The following is a 22231-nucleotide window of genomic DNA, read 5'->3' on the forward strand; positions in this document are numbered from 1 at the left end:
ACTGTTAAACTTTACAGTGGTGGTGATGGGAACCAGGGGTCACCATGTCTACAACACAAATGTAGCCACTTTATTTACTATCCAAAACCACCAGTGAACCTACACGAGTCTTGTGAGTTTAATCTGAAAAAATATGTTTTCTTTGGCGAATATTTTGCCTCACAACACCCTGCATGTACCTCTCCACTACGAATGCCTTTAAAAAGTACATTTTAGGCCAAAACCTTCTCAAAACTGTCATAAAACAATAAATCAGGCAGTGAATTCATAACCAATTCATGTAGTAACTTTCTGTGAGTTTCTCTAGAACAGAGCGTTTCACACCAAACCACTCTGAACGACTCATCTTACATCTTAACCGTTTCGTTATACAGAAATCTGAAAAAAATGGTGGAATTCCCCTTTAATCTGTGCAAATGGCCATGTGTGTCATATGAACATTATAGAGCATTATAAAATCTTAATTAATCGACTGTCCACTGATCACTGGAACCCCAATGAGGAAAGGAGCTCAGTGACCCAAATCGGCTGCAGCTGCTCCATGGGGGCTGTGTTCCAATCAGAGAGATGCTCATGACTGGCACAGTGGGGAGAGGACAGACCTTTTTTAGCCTAATTATATGGTGCAGCGGAAGACTAAATAAACTTGATGTAGGCAGGGAGATTTGCGCCCATTTGTATAATTAATGCAGCCATAAAAAGTCTGGAAGATGTTTGGTTTCATCCTATTTTCAGAAAGTATGACTTCCACAGATCGAAATGTGGAAGTGAGCAGTGTTTTGAAGTTTCAGATATATTTTAAGTAAGTTGATAAGGAGCTGACATGTTTGTTGACATCCAGTTTAACTGAAGCAGTTTGTTCTAGAGTTTTCCATCAGTGTTGCAGTAATGTAATCTTAATCTAGCACAGAGTTTCCCAATAAGGCTTTCGCAACCTCCTAGGGCAGGGGTTGGCAACCCAAACGTTAAGAAGAGCCATTTCGTCCTTTCAACAAAAATCTAACCACCTTCGGAGCCACAGCATTTCATGTCCATTTTACCATCTTGGCTGTAAATATGTCTAAATACATAAATGAAAACACAGACTTACTTTGCTCTGCTTTAAGCTGTAGCTCAGCTATAGCTGCTTTTCTCACATCTCCAGCAGGAAACTTTTCCTCAAAAGTGGAACAGTTTCTTGTAAAATGTCTCTCAATGTTCGACTTTTTCCGAGGCTGAAGTCGCTTCTCATTCTCCAGCTTCTTGGTTGAATTTTCCTGTTCCACCTTAAATGGTGCCTGAGGTGCCAGAATCTGGCTAGCTATGTAACTAACTGTTGCGAATAGCTGACTTAAGCTACGCAACTTTTTAGTGTTTGTCAGTTTCTTGTTGCAGATTAAACATATCAGGAAACCAGCTGGAGCGATAATAAATGCAAATAAGTCCATTCGTCTCCAAATTATCGATGTTTATCTTAAATCATTCTCTTTGCTGTTTGGTTAGATACTAGCTAAGCAAGATTGTTGTCTGTGTTGCTATGACTGCGCGCCAACCTTCAGGGTTAAAGGGTGAATTGGCAGTTCTACATTAACTCCAGAGTTTAAGATCATTTACTGTTAAACTGTGTTGAACGATCAGCAGAGCTTTATTTTACTGTAAAGGAGGATTATTTTATTTTTACCTAATAATCTAATTCTGCTGTGGAGCCACAACAGGACAGTAAAAGAGCGGCATTGTTCCCGACCCCTGTCCTAGGGGAGTGTAGTGACATTGCAGGAGGTTTCTGAGACAGTGATGGAAATGGCACTATCAGTAATCACTGAATGGATAATATCATGTGATAAATACTGGGACTAGATGACAATTCAGTGTAGATTACAGTTGATAGCCAGATCATTCTTAATGACCACAACTCCGTCTTAAAATCATTCAAAATGAACAGATACAGTGTGAGTAAAAGATCACTGAAGGAAAAAGATCTATGCACAATTCGGACATCAAAGAGCTCCAAAGCGGAAAAATCTCCGGGACTAATTTGGATTCATATGCAGAAGATTTGAGTTTGCGTGCAGAGACAGTAACAGGGCCGAACCTGTCCCTAAGCGTGAGATGTTTTTAGCAACTTTCTAATCAAATTATGAAACCAGCTTTCTTAGAAAGCCATTCAGAAACTGAACATGCAAACCAGGCCACCGTTTCATTAAAGAAATGTTTCATTTAACATCAGCCTACTTAAAATATCAAGGTGTACTCAAAGGGGGACTCCATATTTTTCCAAATTTGTTTGTAGTACAGTGATTAAGATGCAAATCAGAGTCATCCAGAGTGGTTTGGTGTGAAACGCTCCGCTGTAGAGAAACTTGCCGAGTCAGAATTGTTGATACAGAACCTTCTCAGCACTATTGCGAAACAATACCTCGGGGGCAGTGAATTCATAACCATTTCATGTAGTTTCTGTGAGGGAGCTTTTAGAGGTGGACGTCTGGTTCCTATCACCACCACTGTGAACCATTCTGGTAAGTTTCTGTAGAACGGAGCGTTTCACACCAAACCACCGGTACTTATTTGCCCTCTGCTTGATATGGTAGTTATTAAAATTCCCGTGCGCTGAAAACGTCCCGTAGGAAGATTATTCCCAGCTCTCCCAAAGGCCACATTCCTGAACATGCACCCTAAATAGCGTGCACGCATCACCAAACGCTTCCGGATTATTCTTTCCACTCTTGTTTTTTCTGTATCAGTGCTGAGCGAGTCAGGCGTAGGGTCAGCGAGTTTAGCTGTGGCTGACCTTGAGCGACCTTATTGGCCAGAAGGCTACAGGCGTGAATAAGCCACAGTGGTCGAATCCAGATGTGTTCTCAACCAGTCCGGAGCTTCCTGCACGAGCTGGATTAGATTAACCTGACTAAACTGACTACTGAGCAGAGATGTCTCCGTGCTGGGGCCCGAACGATACTGATTTAAAATGGGCTACAAAATCCAACAACTGATGTTGGATGAGATCAATTTACATTTATATTTTCAGCTTTAATATAATGCTCTGCAGTGCTTTGATCATTATGATTGCCATTTCTCTGTTTTCACACTTTTTAAGGAAATAGATTGTCGAAAAATATCAAATTTCAGTTTTCCACTCACCCCAGTTGATGTCAGTCGTTTAGAGACACAGACTTGTCCATGTGGGCAGTAAGTCCGCATCAACAACTCTCTCTGACCTTAATGAAGACCTGGATAAGCTATGAGTGGGATGCATTTTCACAGAATCAATTCAGGCTATTTAGGTGACTATTGAGTTCTAGTGTTTGTTAGCAGTGTTAGCCTTGCTGCTCCTAAAGAAGCAAAATTTGGACTCCAAATATCCAAATTAGATTGGATAATCTAATTAGATTTTTTGATTAAATACTCCTTTAAACTAAACGGAAAAGTTCTTAACATAAATATTGTCTCACTGGGGGTGAAGCTAAGATCATTGTGGCTTTGTTTTCTGTTAATTATCTTTAATTTTCTCCTGATAGAAAAGGCATTTTTGTTGTGTTGTAACAAAAGAGCTGAAGATGAGGTTTGAAGACATTTGGCCTGTTTTTGTTGTTTTAATAATGGTGATGGTGTTTTTGTTCAGATTCTCTAGTTCAGTCTGTTTTGCTGTGAGATGGAAACATTAGGTGACTCAGGCTCAGAAGTGGTGCAGCTATCTAAGGCTGGTTACTGATGAAATCGCAGATTGTCGATAGGCTCTGTGCAATAGCAGGATTCTAGTAGGTGATACCAATAATATTGAAATTACATTTCCCGATACCATATTTGGTACAACAACTAAAAAAAATCTACTACTTTATTAAAGAAAAAACAATTGTGAACGTTAACATCGAAAATGATGGCATGTAGTCTTCAAGTACTTCACAGAAGTAAACAGCAGCCTTAATTATTCATGCTAATATTATTGTTGTGTACATTAATATTAATGTTAGGGCTGAACGATGAATCGTTTTTATACCGAAATCACAATTTAAGACAGTGTTATTTACAAATAGCACTGCAAGAGCTGCAATTTTTTTTAATAATAGCCTACACTCTTAAAAACATAGTTCTTCAAGGTTCTTAGAAAAGATGGTTCTTCAGTAGAAAAGAATCATTCTATACAGAACCATAAACACTCAGTGACCCACCTGCATGCTCAAAAAGTTCTTTGCTTGGTGAAATCGTTCTTCGGATTGATGGAGAATGTGTTGTGTATGGTTCTGTGTAGCATCAGAAAGGGTTCTGCTATTGTTACGCTATAAAGCTTGTAACAGTAGAAGAACATTTTGGTGCTCTAGAGAACCTTTTTTCAAAAAAGGTGCTCTATAGAACCATATACAACACATTCTCCGTCAATCTATAGAACAATTTCACCACGCAAAGAACTTTTTAAGCATGCAAAAGAGTCATTGAGTGTTTATGGTTCTATATAGAACCATAAAGAAGAAGCCTTGAAGAACCATCTTTTGTAAGTTTTAAGAGGGGAAACTGAACCTAATCAGAGTTTGTGAAATGCCTGTAGATGAGTTGGACCAATCAGAGGCAACCAGACCTCCATGTGTTGTGACATCGCAACCACAACATAATGGCAGTTTGGCACAGTACGTTCAGGGGTCGATCCTCAAGCCAGAAAGGTGGATATTCTGGTCTTCTTGGCCAAAATAAATCAGGCCTGAATCTCAGTTTATAAAAATCAGTCGCAATATTAGTCGAAAAAATCGCAATTAGATATTTTCCCCAAATCGTTCAGCCCTAATTAATATAAACTAATATAGTATAAAAGAACAGTGATGGACTGGCGGCCTGTCCAGGGTGTTTCTGGCCTTCCACCCAGTGAATGCTGGGATATGCTGGGGGCTCTGGCTCCCCCCGCGATCCAGGAGGATAAGCGGCATAGATAATGAGCGTAAAAGAACCTACTCAGCTAAAGTAAATGGCTGTAGGAGAAGATTAGTGAAGGGGACTGTGGTGAGAATAACTTGTGATTTTCTCAGGGGGGAGTCTGTATTTGTTCTGTCTGTGTAATACTGCCACCTAGTGCACAGATACAGCATCACACAATAGAAATGACTCGTTTCGGAGCAGGTGAATCAGACATGGGCCTCTAAATTAAGTTTAGTTCAGCAAGAAATCTAAGGCCGGCTTTATAGAGTGGAACAACTTAAAGGGCCCATATCCTCCATGTTCCTTGCATTTGTTTTTTCCTCCCGAGATTAATGTGGTTTTATGTACCAAAACCATCCCCTTTTCTGATTGGCTCGTTCACTCATTCAGCGTGAAAGAGCAGAGCTAAACTGCTGTAGGCTGAATAAGTGGATATACAGCAATCAGGTATAACATATGCAGTAACACTGACGTGGTGGTGGTGTGTTAGTGTGTTGCTCTGGTCTGAGTGGATCAGACACAGCAGTGCTGCTGGAGTTTTAAAACACCTCAGTGTCACTGCTGGACTGAGAATAGTCCACCAACCAAAAATATCCAGCCAACAGCGTCCAGTGGGCAGCGTCCTGTGACCACTGATGAAGGACTAGAGGATGACCAACACAAACTGTGCAGCAGCAGATGAGCTATCGTCTCTGACGTTACATCTACAAGGTGGACTGACAAGGTAGGAGTGTCTAATAGAGTGGACAGTGAGTGGACACAGTGTTTAAAAACTCCAGCAGCACTGCTGTGTCTGATCCACTCGTACCAGCACAACACACACTAACACACCACCACCACGTCAGTGTTACTGCAGTGCTGAGGGGGTCCTGACCACTGAAGAACAGGGTAAAAGGGGGCTAACAAAGTATGCAGAGAAACAGATGGACTACAGTCTGTAACTGTAGAACTACAAAGTGCACCTATGTAGTAAGTGGAGCTGATAAAATGGACAGTGAGCGTAGAAACAAGGAGGTGGTCATAATGTTATGCCTGATCGGTGTATATAATACTAAAAACTCTATCCTTCACAAAAATGAACAATATAAAGGATTATAAATAATTAAAGCTAGGATATTTTTACACTGCAAGGATATTTTACCTGGATTTTACATAGTTAACAATATAAACATTATAAATAGAAAAGCAAAAAAAATCTTTACACTATAGAGATATTTGAAGGCTACATTAGCTATGAGGCTAATGTAGCTAACAAGGAATGAAAGCTGAGAGTACTTTGGGATGAACACACACAGATGTTTGTTTGGTGTTCACACCTGTGTTAGATACCTTTTGTTCTGAGCTATGTTAGCCTGTTTGGCTGAAGCGTCTCATGACGTCACAATCGAATATGACGTTGTTAAAGTGTGACTGTGAGGCGGTGAAGTGGTGACGTGTGCTGTGTGATTGCAGACGGGTATGGTGCACTGCGACACGGCGGTGGGAACGCCCGACTACATCTCACCCGAGGTCCTGAAGTCGCAGGGAGGAGACGGCTACTACGGCCGAGAGTGCGACTGGTGGTCTGTGGGAGTGTTCATCTTCGAGTTGCTCGTGGGTGAGTGGTGGGATGTGCCTGTGTGTGTGACATCATCAACATGTTAATTCATGCCCAATCAGCAACTGGAAGTCTGTGAACTTACATCTGTGATACAATTGCTTTTGTATAATATATATGGCACTTATTAATACATAAAGGTACCTGCATGCAGATACATTTTTATATAAATATTTATATGGAGACGAATGGATATGCTGTTGGAACAAAACCTCATCTTAACTTCTTTTCAGGAGGAGGAAAAGCATTTTTATAATTTTAATATTTTTATAGTTTTGGAGCATTTTTATTGATCCATTTATCATGAAATGTTCACACAATGTCAAATCTTTTCTAATGAAAAGCAAAAATTAAAACTAAAAACAGCACAAATGGAGATACAAAACCTTGTATCTAATTTTTTTGTCATTTTTCAGTTTTTGTCACAATTCGAAAATGCCTGTTATTCTTTACATTGTCTGTAAATTTCATGATGAATGGACCAAAAGAAATGGCCTGAATTTACTTAGGAAAAAGTCTGGTTCCATTGACTTACATTAAAATTAAAGTAAGTTTTTTACCTTCTCCTGCAAAGTTACCATTTTGGAGATACGAGGTTTTGTTCTGACAACAGCGATATATTTTATTTTATTTTTTTTTGGAACAGGTGATACTCCATTCTACGCCGACTCACTAGTGGGGACCTACAGTAAAATTATGGATCACAAGAACTCTCTGAACTTCCCTGATGATGTGGAGATCTCTAAGGAGGCCAAAGACATTATCTGTGCTTTCCTGACAGACAGGTCAGCTTTTCTCATCTGTCCAGCAGACCAGCTCAAATTCCACAACTAACGATTATTTCTACAGTATAACATGTTGACAGTAAATTAATTGAACTAATTTTGTGTTGTGTTGTGTTGTTTCCTGTGACTTTTCCTGGTCACAGGTTGTCAGTTTAATACGCCTGTTTTAGTGTGCAGTGGTTGTCACGAATAACCTGTTTCAGCACTGTGTGGGCAAAAGTTTGTTTTTTTTATTTTCTAAGTGTGAATAAGTTAGCACATCCTCTACAGAGAACACACTTCTGCACATTTTACTGCGCAATTTCTGTTTATGTGCTGAATTAAACATATTGGGAAAATAAAAAACAAAGTGTGGCCTTTTATATTTTACTCAGCAAATTCAGTTAAACTTAAATAATTAGAACTTGCGCACTACAATTTGCAGTAAAATGCCACATAAAAGTGCGTCACACTTAGAAAATCAACAAAACATAGTTTGACTGGGTGTTCAAGCTTTTGTCTATGACTGTCTGTGCTTGCATTTTAGGGAGGTCCGTTTAGGCCGTAATGGTGTGGAGGAGATTAAACGTCACCCTTTCTTCAGAAATGACCAGTGGACCTTTGACACAATCAGAGACAGTGAGTAACAAACTACAGCAGCGAGTTATGAATCTGTGTATTTGCAGTGTGTAGTGTTTACAGAGTGCATTGTTTTAATATTGAGCGCTTTTCTCCGTCTCGCTGCAGCGGCAGCCCCGGTGGTCCCAGAGTTGATCAGCGATATCGACACAAGCAATTTTGACGAGATCGAAGAGGATAAAGGAGATGTGGAGACGTTTCCTACGCCCAAAGCTTTTGTGGGGAACCAGCTCCCCTTCGTCGGCTTCACCTACTTCAAAGAAGACCAGTAAGAAGAGGATGAAACGATACTGATAGCTATCAGAATTTTTTTTTTTTTTTGTATTAATAATGCGCTTGAGGTATTTTTGTTAAAATGATTATGCCATTCTGTTCCTCAATCTGCCTTTAGCAGCGAAGCCTTAAACTTTAAACAGTTGCTACTTTAGTACGCTTGGTAACAAAGAGGAGAGGAAGAAGTCTAGCTGTTCACTCACAACAGCACAAAGCAGCAGGACAGCTACAGAGTTAGCTAGCCAACTATTTTCATAAATATTCATATCTATTTCACATGTATTCTTTTATATATTACATGAAAGCACTTTTTAATAAACAATAATATCCATATTTTATAGTTGTTTCATGTATCATGAATTGCTTTTGTGTATTACACTAACCGTCAGCTCCAGATTTAGCAGTTAGTGTTCTCCTCCAAGCGTGTTGAGCTGTTGCATTGTTCTAGAGGCTAGTCTTCACCCTCTCAGCCTGATAGTATCGTATGATAGGTGGAGACCTAGAGAAACACCTTAAAAAAATCAGAAAAAATGGAAAAATATATCATGATAAAATATATGCCTGTATTGTTCAGCTCTAATTTACTTGCTATGTGTCAGACTGCTTGTGCTGTGAACTCATTATTGTATTTCTAGCATCACTAATGTCAGTCCCGCTCTTCTGTAGGTTGTTGAGCGCTTCCAACAGTTCAGCAGAGCATCCTACAAAAGGAGAGGTGAGACGCTGTGTGCCCATGCACTCACATACAGACTCGTTTAGATAGTTCATAAAGATAAAATAGATAAAATAATTCATATAAAATTGCAAGTGAACTTGTTTTATGCCACAGACAGCTACATTTTCTGAGGAATTAATTAACAGAAAAGATTGTAAAGTGTAACGTGGGCATGATGTGCTAGTGTTAGTAATTCTGCCAAGTATTCTAACTATTTCCTTCGTTTTTTTTGTCTTTTGTCTTGCAGGACAGTGTTGCAGTGAGTATACACACGTCCTCCACTTCCTTCCTGAAGACGACAGCTCGGGCTGCCTTGCTTGTTGTTGATAATTATCCTTGTTGTTCTGACTGACCTCTAGATAGAGATAAGCGAATGACCTCTACACACCATTTTCCCCCATAGTCGGTCAGCAAAAATTAGTTTGGTGTCCATACAGAAGTACGGACAAAATTCAGGCTTCACTGTGGCTGCAGCTGGTGGCTATGCTAATGCACTTTAGTCCATGTTTATGAGTAACAGTGTGTCATACAGTGTCAGAAACCATAAGCATGTCTATTAGTGATTACTGAACACCTCCACACGGTGTGTGATGATTTAGCATTTTGCTAACTGGTGTACAGACGCTTCTGTTAATTGCTAGCTACGTTAGCATCGTAGCTCCTGTGCAAAACTGAAGAAGCAAACTTCAGACACCAAACTTGTTGTGGCTCATTGATAAAATTCCACATACATAATCATACATGCATAATTACCTGTTGTAATAGGTGTATTAGATTAGGGAAATGCTACAGTGTGTAGAGAATAGGAGCTAATTCTGTGACAGTGAGCCACTGATGCTGTGCTAATGCTGTACTAATGCTATGCTAAAGCTGGGCTAATGCAGTGCTAATGCTAATTTGCTGCAGATCCAGAAGAAGCTCCACTGCCTGGAGGAGCAGCTCAATAACGAGATGCAGGCCAAAGATGAACTGGAGCACAAGTACAGGACAACCAGTGGACGACTGGACAAAATCACCAAAGAGCTCGAAGAAGAGGTGACATGACTGTGTGACATATGATAATTACAGAGAAATACCTGAATATATTATCAAAAGAATGAGACGTTATTATTGTTATTATGTCATTATAATTATAATCAGTGTGTGTATGTATATATATACATATATATCACACACACACACACACACACACACATATATATATATATATATATATATATATATATATATATATATATATATATCTATATATATATATAAAATGAATACAATACATTATTGTTATTACATGTGTGTATATATAGATATAGATGGATATGTATGAGACATATTATCATTACGTACATAAAATGCAGTGCTGTGAAAAAGTCTCTACCCCCTCCTAATTTCTTCTGTTTTTGCACATGTAGTGTAAGACAAAGGCAAACTGAGTGAACACAAACTGTAGTCTTTAAATTATAAATTATTCATTAGTTATCCAGCATTAACTGGCACCGTGTTTAAGTAATTGCCCCCTTAGTTACTCAACCAACTATCAAAAGAACTGCTGGCCTCACTCGTCTCAGATAAGGCGTTCGTGATGCCACCATCAGAAAGATGCTGGGCAAAAACGGTAGCCATGGGAGACGGGAAAGGCTGAATCCACTGCTAGCTAAAGAGGGGCTGTTTTGTGCTTACTTGTCTTCTCCTTGTTTTATATTGCATTTTGTGTGAGGATTAGAAACCATTAAATGTACCTTATATCTCCAAAATGGTAACTTTACATGTGAAGGAAAAAACATACTTTACTTTTAATGTAAGTCAATGGAACCAGACTGTTGTCCAAGTAATTTTGGGCCGTTTCTTTTGGTCCTTCCATCTTGAAATTGCACACAATATAAAGGACAATAAGTATTTTCGAATAACATTGAAAAAATGTGGTAACTTCACAGCAGAAGGTAAAACATACTTTACTTTTAATGTAAGTCAATGGAACCAGACATTTTTCTAAGCAATTTTGCGCCGTTTCTTTTGGTCCGTTCGTCACGAAATGTACACACAATGTAAAGAGCAACAGGCATTTTTAAATTACGCCAAAAACTGAAAAACGACAAAAATGGAGATAGACAGCAGCGATATTATATAGGTATTTACACACATAATACAAGTGGGACATATTATTATTACATATAGATTGCCTGTATATAATGTTTGACCTGATGTGTAAACTATGTGTTGTGTAGATTAACAGTAGGAAGGTTTTGGAGTCTTCTCTGAGGCAGCTGGAGAGAGAGAAAGCTCTGCTGCAGCACAAGAGTGTGGAGAGCCACAGAAAGGCTGAGAGTGAAGCAGATCGCAAACGCTGCCTCGAAAACGAAGGTAACCGCTCACACTCCGTCTGCCTCGCTCTCACTCATGCGCAGTTCAGATCCTAACACTGTGTTTTGCTCTACAGTGAACGGTCTGAGAGACCAGCTGGAGGAGATGAAGAAGAGAAACCAGAATTCTCACATTTCCAACGAGAAAAACATCCACCTGCAGAGACAGGTATGTGCACACCTGTGTGTACCTGTAGCAGCCTGCAGCAGCCGAGCACACGTTCCTTATTTCCTTATTGCATGATCATGTACTCATTTAGACATGTACACAGCGGTGAAAGCCCCTGAAATGAAAAGGAAAAGAAGAGGTCACGTGATTAATATACAATAAGGATGTGAGCTGATAAAAGTGTATCATGTCCTAAATATTAATTATGCAAAATATTTTGTAACAGCGATAAAATGGTCTCCCTAAACAAGGGGGTTTCTAGTGATTTTCTTCTGAAGGGTGATTTTGAGCTAAATTTAGAGATGAATCGCTAATTAATTTGACAGTGGAGTAATCAATATAGTTTTGTTTGAGTTTGTTTATTGCAGAAACCTTCACTTTGTACTTAGTCTGAGTACCACCACTGTAGCAATGCTAGTTCATGCTACCACATGTATGGTAGTTTCAATGTAATGTTAGCACCTAGCTAGAAATGCCATTTACTTCCCACGCGTGGCTTAATACTAATTAGGCCGGCTCTACTTAGACACAGACATTTGGAGGGTGTGAAATGTGTGTCGTACATCCAAGTATAAAGGCGTACTCTTTACTTTGTATGCTGCGGTTTTATAGTGTAAAGCCTAACTCTGAATGTTGTTTCCTGAGCTGTTCACTGCTGTCATGCAAAGTGCTTTACAAATGAGAAAATACAGAGTCAAAAACTGCGAAGTTGTTTAAAAAAAGTAAACGAGATTAACAATGATTAACAATATATTTAAAAAAGAAAAGTTAATTATAAAATTAACAGTAGGATCAAAAAGTTAGGATAAAAAGTGCCGTTACAGAGAAAAAGGGGCTAGAAATGCTAACAGTGTTTAAACTGAGCTGAAAGCTGCTCAAACTGGAACGTTTTGAGTCTGGATATAAAGTGTCCAGTCTCAGGGTTCTTCTAAGGCTCTCTGTCCACTGGGTCCATTTAAGACCAGCGTAGTAGTGAAACGCTGCTTCTCCATGTTTAGTCTTCACCTTCAGCAGGACTAACTGACCAGTTCCTAATGATCTGAGAGCTCTGCTTGGCATCATATCTCTGCAACATATGAAATAAATATGCTGCTCCTGCACCACTGAGCGATTAATAAACCAGTAATATTATCTTCAAGTCTATTCTGGAACAGACTGGTAGTCAGTGAAAGGATTTAAGAATGGGGTGTGATGTGTTCACTTCTTTTACTCCTAGTGAGACCTGTTTGATTGTCTTTCTTGGGAGTCCAGTTAGGAGATCATTACAGTGATCAATCCTGCTAGAAATAAAGGTGCTGATGAGTTTCTCCAGCTCTGCTTTAGTCAGAAAATCTCTGATCTTGTTGATGTTTTTAAGGTGATAAAAAGCTGATTTAGCAATTAGCTTTGACACGACTGCTAACACTGAGATCAGAGTCCATTAGTACACCAAGGTTACGTACTAGTTCTTTAGATTTTAGGGTTCTAGAATCCAGATAGGCAGCTAGTCTGAGCCTCTCATTGCTATTCCCAAATAAAATATTCTCTGTTTTAGTTCATATACACACAATTTGTAACAGCAGACATTTAATTTTACTTCACATATGGAAAATGTGAAACTACAAACATGCATGCATTGAGTTCCTGCTGGTGTGGGTTTCTTCTCCTTCAGTGACACTTACAAAAACTATTTGAGTGCTAATAGTGCCCCCTTGTGGACAGTGTGCTCAGACTGCTTAACACAGCTTTATAATGATCAGTGGATACCCTGTTTATGATTCAGATTACAAACTAACCACTAAGGTGATTCATTGAGAACCAAAATGTAAATGCGTTCACTTTTTTTATGGATAATCGTGACGGCCCTAGTTGCAGTGCATTTTTCCATAAATACTTTTCTCCAGTAACCTGTTTTAAGTAGTTATGAATAAAACCTGGGTTTTAGCAAGTGTAGTTAAACATCTGGCTGCTGGTGTATATTCTAAATATGATGCTGTCCAGTTTTTTTTATTGATAAGGTACTATGTTTTTCTCTGCAGCTGGACGAAGCAAATGCCCTACTGCGCGCCGAGTCAGACGCTGCAGCGCGGCTGCGGAAGGCGCAGACCGACTCCAGTAAACAGCTGCAGCAGCTGGAGACGCACGTGAGGGAGCTGCAGGATAAGTGCTGTCTGCTGGAGAGCAGTAAACTGTCTCTGGAGAAAGATTACATCAGCCTGCAGGCCGCACTGGACACAGAGACACGCGAACACACGCAGCGCTCCGAGACCATCTCCGACCTGCAGGGTAACGCAGCAGTCTCGCTATAGACTTGCCTCTTTATGACACAGGCGACTGGACCACTGGCGATGACACAACAGTCCTCGTTTTGGTGCAGTTAGTAGTTAACATTGTAGCTGTGGGTGGCGATGTTGTGGTGAGAATGACGAATCTGGCCAAGTTGGTTGCTAACAAGCGAGCTAATTTGCTGGGTCTACGTCAAATGAAAACGTAGCCATAACTACAGGGTGTCTGTTCAGTTTTTCTGAGGTTTGAGTAAAAAGAATCAGTAACTATAAATACAGTGAATGCATAAAACGCAGACATAGTGAATAAGATCTAAAATCACTTTGCACAAGGAAACAATAATCCGACATAACTTTTATATGTTTGTGATTTCTCTATTTCTATCTATCTATCTCTCTGTCTCTCTGTCTGTCTGTCTGTCTATTATTGTGGCATTTATGGCTTCAGCTTTTTTTTTAATAACAAGCTGTTGTTTTATTCCATGGTTGAAATGATTAGCAGCAGATGGTTAAACTGCAGTTTTGACTGGTTAGTACCAAAACTTTAATTTTTGAGTACGTCACATGTTTAGCAAGCATATTTAGTCTTATTTTGGTTTATTTATTAATAAGATTTTAATGATGAAATGGCAAATGAGCAGTAGTTTCAGGTGGGACAGTGACAAAAGTGGCTAGGCTTAGGTCCACTATGCTGGCTACTGGGTACAAGGGGCTAGTATGTAGAGAAAAGAGAAGGATGGAGAGATTAGATTACATTAGATTCAACTTTGTCATTGTGTGGAGTACAGAGCCAATGAAATGCAGTTAGCATCTAACCAGAAGTGCAAAATGCAGTATTATTTACATATAAAGTGCTGAAAACTAACCATTGTAAGCAATGCTGTACAATTAAGGACGGTAGTGTGGTAAACAAAATATAGATATGCAAGTATAAATATAATATACATATATACAGAGTGAGTGGAGAGAATGCAAATGTAGGTAGTATGTACAGTGAGAGCAGCATATGTTAAATGATAAGTATGCAGAGTGAAACATGTACAGTAACTGACTGTGCAAATAAGAATAGTGCAATAAATACTTAGACATAAAGTACAGATACACAGAGATATAATCATCCACCTATAGTTGATTTCATGACCCTTGTTTGGGGGTGAATGTGCGTAAATGTGGTTTTTGCATTTGAACAGTCAATCCTGCCTCACTTCTCTGTACTCTCTCTCTACTCTGTCTCTCTCTCTCTCTCTCTGTCACTTTCTTTTACTCTTTCCCCCTTTCTAGCGCGTCTCTCCAGTCTGGAGGATGAGGTGAGGCAGGCGAGACAGGCTCTGTCCAAAGCAGAGAGTGAAAAGCGGCAGCTACAGGAGAAACTCACCGACCTGGAGAAGGTATTCGGCTTCTTTCTCACAGACACCACGCTTACAAGACGAATACCACTCAAACTAAATAGCGTCTAGACATGGACATGTTTATTCACATGTACAGATATCTGAACTCATGGTAGTGTCTGTCTACCTAATCAGATACTAATTCGAACAAACCACCAGCTACAGATCACCTCCTATGCACGCAATAATAAAATGTTCCCGTTTTCCTTTTATTATTGGTATATTTCAATATCGTTGAGATAACTGAATATTGTAATTATTTTGACCCTGCTCCTCGTCCTAATTGTTCCTCCTATTTTTTTTGTGCCCAATAGGAGAAGAGCAATAAGGAGATTGATATGACGTATAAGCTGAAGGTGCTGCAGCAGAGCCTGGAGCAGGAGGAGGCGGGCCACAAGGCCACGAAAGCCCGTCTGGCTGACAAGAGCAAGATCAGCGAGTCCATCGAGGGAGCCAAATCTGAGGCCATGAAAGGTGCCACATGCTTGGAAAAAGAGCTGTAGTGTTTAAGAGATATGAGAGAAATGATTATGTATGAGTGCAAAGTGTGTTACAAGGGTCCACCTTCGTTTATAAAGAATATGAGGTCATATACTGTGAAGCCTATGTGCTACTATTGGTACTAGGAGCTAGTGTGCTACAAAGGGTAGCAGGGGCTAGTGTGAAGGATACTGGGGCTAGTGTGCTACAGAGAGTGTCAAGGGCTAGTGTGCTATGAAGAGTACTAGGAGTTAGTGTGCTACGAAGGGTATCCGTGGGATAGTGTGCTTCGACGGGCACTGGGGCTAGTGTGCAACGATGGGCACTGGGGCTAGTATGCTACGATGGGCACTGGGGCTAGTGTGCTGCGAAGGGCACTGGGGCTAGTGTGCTATGAAGGGCACTGGGGCTAGTGTGCTGTGAAGGGCACTGGGGCTAGTGTGCTACAAAGGGTAGCAGGGGCTAGTGTGCTATGAAAGGTAGCAGGGACTAGTGTGCTACGAAGGGTATCCGTGGGATAGTGTGCTACGAAGGGTATCCGTGGGATAGTGTGCTACGATGGGCACTGGGGCTAGTGTGCTACGACGGGCACTGGGCTAGTGTGCTATGAAGGGCACTGGGGCTAGTGTGCTATGAAGGGCACTGGGGCGAGTGTGCTGCGAAGGGCACTGGGGCTAGTGTGCTATGAAGGGCACTGGGGCTAGTGTGCTGTGAAGGGCACTGGGGCTAGTGTGCTATGAAGGGCACTGGGGCTAGTGTGCTACGACGGGCACTGGGCTAGTGTGCTACGACGGGCACTGGGCTAGTGTGCTACGAAGGGCACTGGGGCTAGTGTGCTGCGAAGGGCACTGGGGCTAGTGTGCTGTGAAGGGCACTGGGGCTAGTGTGCTATGAAGGGCACTGGGGCTAGTGTGCTACGAAGGGCACTGGGGCTAGTGTGCTATGAAGGGCACTGAGGCTAGTGTGCTATGAAGGGCACTGGGGCTAGTGTGCTACGATGGGCACTGGTGCCAGTCTGCTATGAAGGGTAGTAGGAGCTAGTGTGCTGCGAAGGGTAGCAGGGGCTAGTGTGCTACAAAGGGCACTGCAACTAGTGTGCTACAGAGGGTATTAGGGGCTAGTGTACAGACAAGGAGTATTAAATGCGAACGCAGGGCTAATACACTACAAAGTGCTAGTGTGCCTTGAAGGGTTCTATGAAAGATATGAGAGCCTAGTGTACTACAAAGGGTATGAGGGGGTTGGCATGGGACAAAGGCTACAAGAAATGTGTTATGGGCTGTTGCGTACTGTTGTGGGCTAGTGTGCCACAAAGGCTGTGAGGAGGTTGTGTGATTTATGAAAGGCTAGAGTGCTTTATAGGGTAATATGGAACTAGTGTGCTACAACATATCTGAAGAGCTGGTGTAAGGGTCCTGATAAGGGTATAGCGGGCTAGTGCACTACAGAGGGTTTGAGGGTTTAGTGTGCTATAAAGGCTACAAGGAGTTAATAAGCTGTGAATGCGAGTGTGCTACGAGATGTTAATGCCATGAAGAGAATGAAGGCCTAGTGTACAAAGCGGGACTTATGTGCTGTGAAGTGAACAAGGGGTTAGTGTGCCTAGTGTGACTTTGTGGTTAGAGTCTTGTATGTGGGAGTGATGATTACATGCATACTTCACTGGTCTCGGCTGGCTGGTGTATAATTGCAGCGTTGTTGTTGTTTGTGGTCAGAACTGGAGCAGAAGCTGCAGGAGGAACGCGCCTCTAAGCTGCGCGTGGAGAACCGGCTTCTGGAGCTGGAGAAGCAGAACTCCATGCTGGACTGCGACTACAAGCAGGCCCTGCAGAAGCTCGAGGAGCTGCGCAGACACAAGGACAGACTCAATGAAGAGGTGCGCTTACTCTTTTACCGTCATTGAGGGATCAAATTGTGATTTGTTTGTAAATGGTGAGGTTGTGGAACACTGAGTACTGATGGGACGGGGATGAGCCGGGGTTACGCTGCTTTTACTCTGATTTTAGCCCCGATTTTCAGTCTGGCTGAGTCTGTACTAGTCGGCTCTAGTCTGCAGATTTTTGGGTCAGTTGGAGTCGACAGTTGGAGAGAGAGTCGAGTCGTTTGCGCACAAAAGAAGAAAATACAGCAAGTAAACAAAGAAAAATAGCAAAAAGTCTCTCATGTGTGGAGCAAAGCTTTTTAATGAGCTGAGCTCCTGTTACTAGGAGACCCAAAACAAAGGTGGAGCTGCTGCTGCTGTTGTCTCTGCCAGGTAAACATGTTTAAGTGAGGATCATGGATTTAAAAATGTGATCAGTCTGGTATTTTTAGAGTTTTAAGTGTACATAATCTCGGTTGTGCTTGTGTCTTAAACTCAGCTCATTAAAAAGCTTCGCTGCACACGAGAGACTTCCCGCCATTTTTCTTTGTTTACTTGCTGTATTTTCCTCTTTTGCGCTCTCAGTTTTTATTGGTTGTTGCAGGAATCTGTTCAGATTGAGTCGTTGACCAGTTTACGCTAGATTGCGCTCAGAGTCGGGTCACAAAAATTACGTTTCATAAACTCCGACTGAGTCTGAAACGTGATTGGGAGGCCAGAAATCTGAGTCTGCGCCTCTCGCACACAACTTGACTCTCTCTCCAACTGTCGACTCCGACTGACCAAAAAATCTGTAGACCAAAGCCCACCAGCACAGACTCGGCCAGAATCGGGGCTAAAATCGGGGTAAAATTAGTGTGGTGTACAGCATAAAAACACAGCTCAGTGGACATACAGTATGGACCCAAAATGATTTTTGTAGATATGTTAAATTAGCAGATGTGAATGAGTTCCTTTCTAAAAGTTAGTTTATTGAACATACCCGGTTTTCTCATAACAGCTGTGATATTTATCTGCATACAGGTGAAGAACCTCTCTCTGAGGATCGAGCAGGAGATGCAGAAGCGCAGCCTGACCCAGAATGACCTGAAGGTCCAGAACCAGCAGCTGAGCACGCTGCGAACATCAGAGAAGCAGCTCAAGCAGGAGATCAACCACCTGCTGGACATCAAACGCAGCCTCGAGAAGCAGAACACGGAGCTGCGCAAGTGAGCAGCCTCACAGAACAGGCTCTGTGATGAATGATGTTTTTGTGCTTTGATAGCTTTTCATAACTTCTTTCATTCTTTCTGTCTTCTCGTTATCTGTCTCTTTTCTCTTCTTCCTTTCTCTCCCAACCTCTCTTTCTTTCTCTGTCCCTTATTTCTCTCTGTCTCTACTGTCCTGACTCTTTTCTCTCTCCTGCGCTCTCTCATTCTTTTTCTCTTTGTCTTTGTCAATCTCCCTTTCTTTCCCTCCCTTTCTCTTTTTCTTTCTCATTTTTTTCCATCTCTTTTTCTCTCTCTTTCTCTCTCTACCTGTCCTTCTCCCATCTCTTTTTCTCTTCTCTTCCTGGCCCCCCTTCCCTGTCTATTATTTCTCTCTCTCTCTCTCTCTCTCTCTCTCTCTCTCTCTCTCTCACTCACACACTCACAGGGAGCGTCAGGATGCCGATGGTCAGATGAAGGAGCTGCAGGATCAGCTGGAGGCAGAGCAGTATTTCTCAGTAAGGCTGTTTAACTACACTAATCTAATCACTGACCTGTTCAGTGGTCAGTTTATTCACTGTCCTCATGTAGAAGGCTTTACAGTTCACCTCCACTTTCATCTAAATCAGTGATGTTCAATAAGAATTTGAATGAGAGTTTTGAATGAGAATTTTGATCCTATTCTGGCAAATTGATTTCAGACAAGAATCCTGAACACGTGGGATATTTTACACAAGGGTCACTGTTTTCAATTTTAGATAAATGAAGATTGTTTTGTGACTTATAATAGATTTCAGCTCATTAGAAGGAAGCTGATGTGTCCAGAATGATAAACGAGCTGTAGATGATTCTTTTTTAACAACTGAGAAAGAACGAAGTTTTAATAAAATTAGTATCCAGATGCCTCATATTTGAAGAGCGGCAATCCAATTCCAAAGCAGATATCATTAAGTATTTACTATAAATGAATAACTACTGTACTTTTTTATTGAATATTATTCAATAAAATCATAGCAATTCTCTCTCGCTCTCTCCCCCCTTGCTCTCTCTCTCTCTCTCTCTCTCTCTCTCTCTCTCTCTCTCTCTCTGTCTCTCTCTCTCTCTCTGTCTGTCTTTATCTCTCTTTCTCTCGCTTTCCCCTTCTCTGTCATGCGCTCTGTCTTTCTCCCTCTCTCCCTTCCTGTCTCTCTCTCTCTCTCTCTCTCTCCGTCTGTCTTTATCTCTCTTTCTCTCTTTCCCCTTCTCTTTCATGCGCTCTTTCTCCATCTTCCTTTCTCTCCCTCTCTTCCTCTCCCTTCCTGTCTCTCTCTCTCTCTCTCTCTCTCTGTCTTTATCTCTCTCTCTCTCTCGCTTTCCCCTTCTCTGTCATGCGCTGTCTTTCTCCCTCTCCCTTTCTCTCCTTTTCTCTCTCTCCCTCTCTTTATCTCTCTTTCTCTCTTTCCCCTTCTTTCATGTGCTCTGTCTTTCTCCCTCCCTCTCCCTCCCTCCCTCTCTCCCTCTCCCTCCCTCCCCCTCTCCCTCTCTCCTTCTCTCCCTCTCTCCCTCTCTCCCTCTCTCTTTCTCTCTCTCTCTCTCTCTCTCTCTCTCTCTCTCTCTCTCTCTCTCTCTCTCTCTGTCTCTGTAGACACTATATAAGACTCAGGTGCGCGAGCTGAAGGAAGAGTGTGAGGAGAGAAATAAGCTATATAAGGACATGCAGCAGAATCTGCAGGAGCTGCAGGAGGAGAGGTGAGTTAAAGTGTGTGTGTGTGTGTGTATGTGTGAGTGTGTGTATGTGTGAGTGTGTGTGTGTGTGTGAGTGTGTATGTGTGATGTATGTAGTGAGTTTTGTGTGCTAAACGAATAACCGTCTAAGACTTAAAGCGATAGTTTAATTCAAATATACAGTTTTCCCCTCTTTACCCCAAATGTCGCTGATCAGCCAAGACACCTTTGGTGTCTGAAATTTGCTTCTTTATTTTTATGCTACTGAACGAGTAATGGAAGCTAGTCTATATTAGCCTGAGGGAGAAAATACTTTGTGTAATTGTGCTTCTTTACTATACCAAAGTATTTTTTTACTCAAGTATTATTAAAATTGAATAGTTGTACTTTTACTCAAATACATTTTGACAAAAACACATTTTACTCCTTAGATTTTCATTTACATTCTATGAATTTAACATTTTGGTTGGAAAAAATTAAACATGAAATGTGGCCTGTGCAGATTCTTTTCACTTTTCCCACCCTTGATTAGCATGGTGCTAACTGCATGCCTGAATCATCATATATGCTATATACGAGTCGTTAAGTAACTCTATTAGACTTGATTATGTGACACTGTGATACACTGTTGTCTGTAAACATGGACTAAAGTACGTCTCAAAGATAATAACAGTTGTGACCATCCTGAGTTCTGTCCATATTTTTGTCCGCATTTGGGGTAACTCTGTAGATCTTTAACGGGAAGCTGGTCTAACAGTCATAGTTCTTGGCTAGTAGGGAGCATCTCAATGTCTTGTCTCTTCCACCGTGTTTAGCCTGAATGCTTTGTCTCTCTCAGGGACTCTCTGGCCGCTCAGCTGGAGATCACCCTGACGAAGGCGGACTCGGAGCAGCTGGCTCGCTCCATCGCTGAGGAGCAGTACTCTGACCTGGAGAAGGAGAAGATCATGAAGGAGCTGGAGATCAAGGAGATGATGGCCAGACACAGGCAGGAACTGGCCGAGAAGGACACCACCATCAGCTCAGTGAGTCCAGGAGCCTTTTGTCCAATCTTACGTTTAAATGATTATTTCAGGCTTTATACAGCAGCACACCCTCACCATATTGGAGGGCTGCACAGGACTGTTTTTTTTTTTGTTTTTTTTTTAGTCATGCTTCCACTTGTTCCCACAAGATTGTATCCCGCTCCCAAAAAAAAATCGGAATCATTTGTCCCGTTCCAGCCCACAATGGAAACGTTTTGTCCCGCTCCCACCCGCGCAGTTTTGTCAAGGCGAACCGACATCCAGTATCTGACATATTCACAAACACATTATTCTCTGCTGAAATAACACGGCAGTCATGGTCATCAGGCTCACTGTGAAGTAACCTCACCAAACAACATTTATTCCCAGTAAACATAAGGCAGGGATTAAACCACAGAGCTGTTATTTTTGGTGTTTTGCTGGGCAGCTGTGGCCGCTGGACTGAAGGCTCCTTCGTGTATGTAAGCTATGAGAATTTGCGTTGTTGAAAATTGAAAATGCAATATGACAAAAATAACCTAACCTTTCATCACGGTTTGTGATACAGCATACTGCATTTTCATATATATATATACAATACACAAAATACACAATGTAATGAAAATGCAGTATGCTGTATCATAAACCGTGATGAAAGGTTATTTTTGTCATATTGCATTTTTATTTATTGATTTTAAGCAATAACTGTGTTTTTTTTACCTCTAAGCATTATACAGCTGTTAGATAAACATGCTTAACGATGATATCTGTGTGAATTGTGACTTTTCCTTGTGTGTGTTTGTGTACAGTTGGAGGAAGCGAACCGCACACTGACGAGTGATGTGGCGAACCTGGCCAATGAGAAGGAGGAACTTAACAACAAGCTGAAGGAGGCACAGGATGGTGAGCGTTTTACTGGGGGCTTTCCCAGCAGGTGGTTTCCGTAGT

The 22231-nt window shown here is 41.3% G+C and overlaps 1 protein-coding gene across 3 annotated transcripts in view; it reads left to right on the forward strand.

The window, feature by feature from the left end:
- rock2a (rho-associated, coiled-coil containing protein kinase 2a) overlaps positions 1-22231 on the forward strand; it is an 87415-nt gene that overhangs the window by 47537 nt on the left and 17647 nt on the right. For all 3 annotated transcript variants that reach the window (XM_036575197.1, XM_036575198.1, XM_036575196.1), the window contains exons 6-23: positions 6334-6478; positions 7125-7263; positions 7790-7881; positions 7990-8149; positions 8821-8869; positions 9117-9128; positions 9776-9904; positions 11092-11227; positions 11304-11395; positions 13414-13660; positions 14941-15047; positions 15362-15521; positions 17243-17403; positions 18412-18596; positions 19024-19093; positions 20200-20303; positions 21118-21304; positions 22093-22186. In XM_036575197.1, coding sequence (XP_036431090.1) covers positions 6334-6478; positions 7125-7263; positions 7790-7881; positions 7990-8149; positions 8821-8869; positions 9117-9128; positions 9776-9904; positions 11092-11227; positions 11304-11395; positions 13414-13660; positions 14941-15047; positions 15362-15521; positions 17243-17403; positions 18412-18596; positions 19024-19093; positions 20200-20303; positions 21118-21304; positions 22093-22186 — 2269 coding nt within the window. The remainder of the gene's footprint in view (positions 1-6333; positions 6479-7124; positions 7264-7789; positions 7882-7989; positions 8150-8820; positions 8870-9116; positions 9129-9775; positions 9905-11091; positions 11228-11303; positions 11396-13413; positions 13661-14940; positions 15048-15361; positions 15522-17242; positions 17404-18411; positions 18597-19023; positions 19094-20199; positions 20304-21117; positions 21305-22092; positions 22187-22231) is intronic.

Source organism: Colossoma macropomum, unplaced genomic scaffold (assembly GCF_904425465.1).
Source record: "Colossoma macropomum unplaced genomic scaffold, Colossoma_macropomum, whole genome shotgun sequence".
NCBI classification, from domain to species: Eukaryota; Metazoa; Chordata; class Actinopteri; order Characiformes; family Serrasalmidae; genus Colossoma; species Colossoma macropomum.